At 47.5% G+C, this 1,898-nt stretch overlaps 1 protein-coding gene across 1 annotated transcript; it reads left to right on the top strand.

The window, feature by feature from the left end:
- Positions 1-379: 379 nt before the first annotated feature.
- On the top strand, positions 380-1,893 carry LOC113617137 (protocadherin beta-13-like; the record flags this gene model as incomplete). Its single annotated transcript, XM_027100417.1, has 1 exon — positions 380-1,893. A coding segment is annotated over exon 1 (1,326 nt), but the record flags the coding sequence as incomplete, so codon positions are not given.
- Positions 1,894-1,898: the final 5 nt, after the last annotated feature.

Genomic DNA, 1,898 nt, shown 5'->3' with positions numbered 1-1,898 from the left:
AAACGCAATTAGCATTATTGAAAGTAGTCTCTACTAATATCATTTCTCCTGTATGGCCCTCAGACAATTGCCTCAACCTTAAGGTTCAGAGATAGTAAAAATAGTATTGTAGCCTTACATAGCTCGGTGATACGTACTGGCAAGAGTTGGGAACATTGGGGAGTTCCCTGGTGGTCCCGGCTTCAGTCCCTGGTCGGGGAACTGAGATCCCGCAAGCCACGCGGCTCAGCCAAAATTTTAAAAAGAAAACAAAAAGAGCTGGGAACATTGCATCCATTTTCAACCCAGAAAATGTAAGATTCTCTGAGGACGCGTGGTGGCGCTGCACGATAAGGTACAAACCGGAACCGCAGCTGCGTCTCCATTAACAGGCAAAACTCAACAGCAGAGCCTGGAAACCCATGAGAAGCTTGGATGCCACAGAAGGAGGACTGGGTCCTCTGTAAAGGACTACTCACTGGAATATTTCTGAAGTACCTTGTGGAATAACTACAGTCTCAGAAACGTACTGAGGCCTTTACAGCTCAGCGGAACCACCCTCGCCAGAGGCTATACCGAGCAAGAACAATGGAGGTTGGCAGGAAGCTCATTTGCAGACAAAGGCAAGTCTTTTTCTTCTTTTTCTTCTTGGGCTTAGCTCAGGCGGGCTCTGAATTTAGGCGTTATTCTGTGGTGGAGGAAACTGAAGGGAGCTCTTTGGTAACCAATTTAGCAAAAGACCTGGGTCTGGGGCAGGGGGAACTTTCCAGGCGGGGAGCTAGGGTCATTTCCAAAGGAAACAAACTGTATCTGCAGCTCGATCAGGAGACTGGGGATTTACTGCTAAATGAGAAACTGGACCGCGAAGAACTGTGTGGTCAGACAGAGCCCTGTATGCTGCGTTTCCAGGTGTTGCTAGAGAATCCCTTAGAGTTTTTTCAAGCTGAGCTACAGGTAATAGACATAAATGACCATGCTCCGGTGTTCATGGACAGAGATATGTTGCTAAAAATATCAGAGAGCAGTCCTCCTGGGACTAAGTTTCCTCTGAAGAACGCTCAGGACATGGATGTAGGCCGAAACAATATTGAAAACTATACCATCAGTCCCAACTCCTATTTCCGGGTCCTCACCCGCAAACGCAGCGATGGCAGGAAATATCCGGAACTTGTGCTGGACAAAGTGCTGGATCGGGAGGAGGAACCTGAGCTCAGGTTAACCCTCACTGCTCAGGATGGCGGTTCTCCACCCCGGTTTGGCACTGCTCAGGTCTCCATCGAAGTCATGGACATCAACGATAATGCCCCTGAATTTGAGCCGCCTTTCTATAGGGTTCAGATCCCCGAGGACAGTCCCATAGGCTACCTGATTGTCAAAGTCTCTGCTACGGATATAGACATAGGAGTCAATAGAGAGATTTCCTATTCACTTTTCCAGGCTTCAGAAGAGATTAGCAAAACCTTTGAGATCAACGCCATGACAGGAGAAATTCGACTGAAAAAACAACTTGATTTCGAAACAACTCAGTCTTATGAGGTCAATATCGAGGCCAGAGATACTGGAAGTCTTTCTGGGAAATGCACCGTTCTGACTCAAGTCATGGATGTGAACGACAATGCTCCAGAAGTCACCATGTCTGCACTTACCAGGCAGATCCCCGAGAACTCTCCTGAGACTGTGGTTGCAGTTTTCAGTGTTTCAGATCTTGATTCTGAAGAGAATGGGAAAATAAGTTGCTACATTCAGGACGATCTACCTTTTTTCCTTAAATCTTCCATGGAAAACTTTTATACCCTAGTAACAGAGAGACCGCTAGACAGAGAGACCAGAGCAGAATACAACGTCACCATCACCGTCACGGACTCGGGGACACCCAGGCTGAAAACCGAGCACAACATAACCGTGCTGGTGTCCGACGT

This window comes from Aethalodelphis obliquidens, unplaced genomic scaffold, assembly GCF_003676395.1.
Source record: "Aethalodelphis obliquidens isolate GAN/ISIS:26980383/991018 unplaced genomic scaffold, ASM367639v1 scaffold1995, whole genome shotgun sequence".
Taxonomy (NCBI): domain Eukaryota; kingdom Metazoa; phylum Chordata; class Mammalia; order Artiodactyla; family Delphinidae; genus Aethalodelphis; species Aethalodelphis obliquidens.
This window is presented reverse-complemented; position numbering and strand designations above follow the sequence as displayed.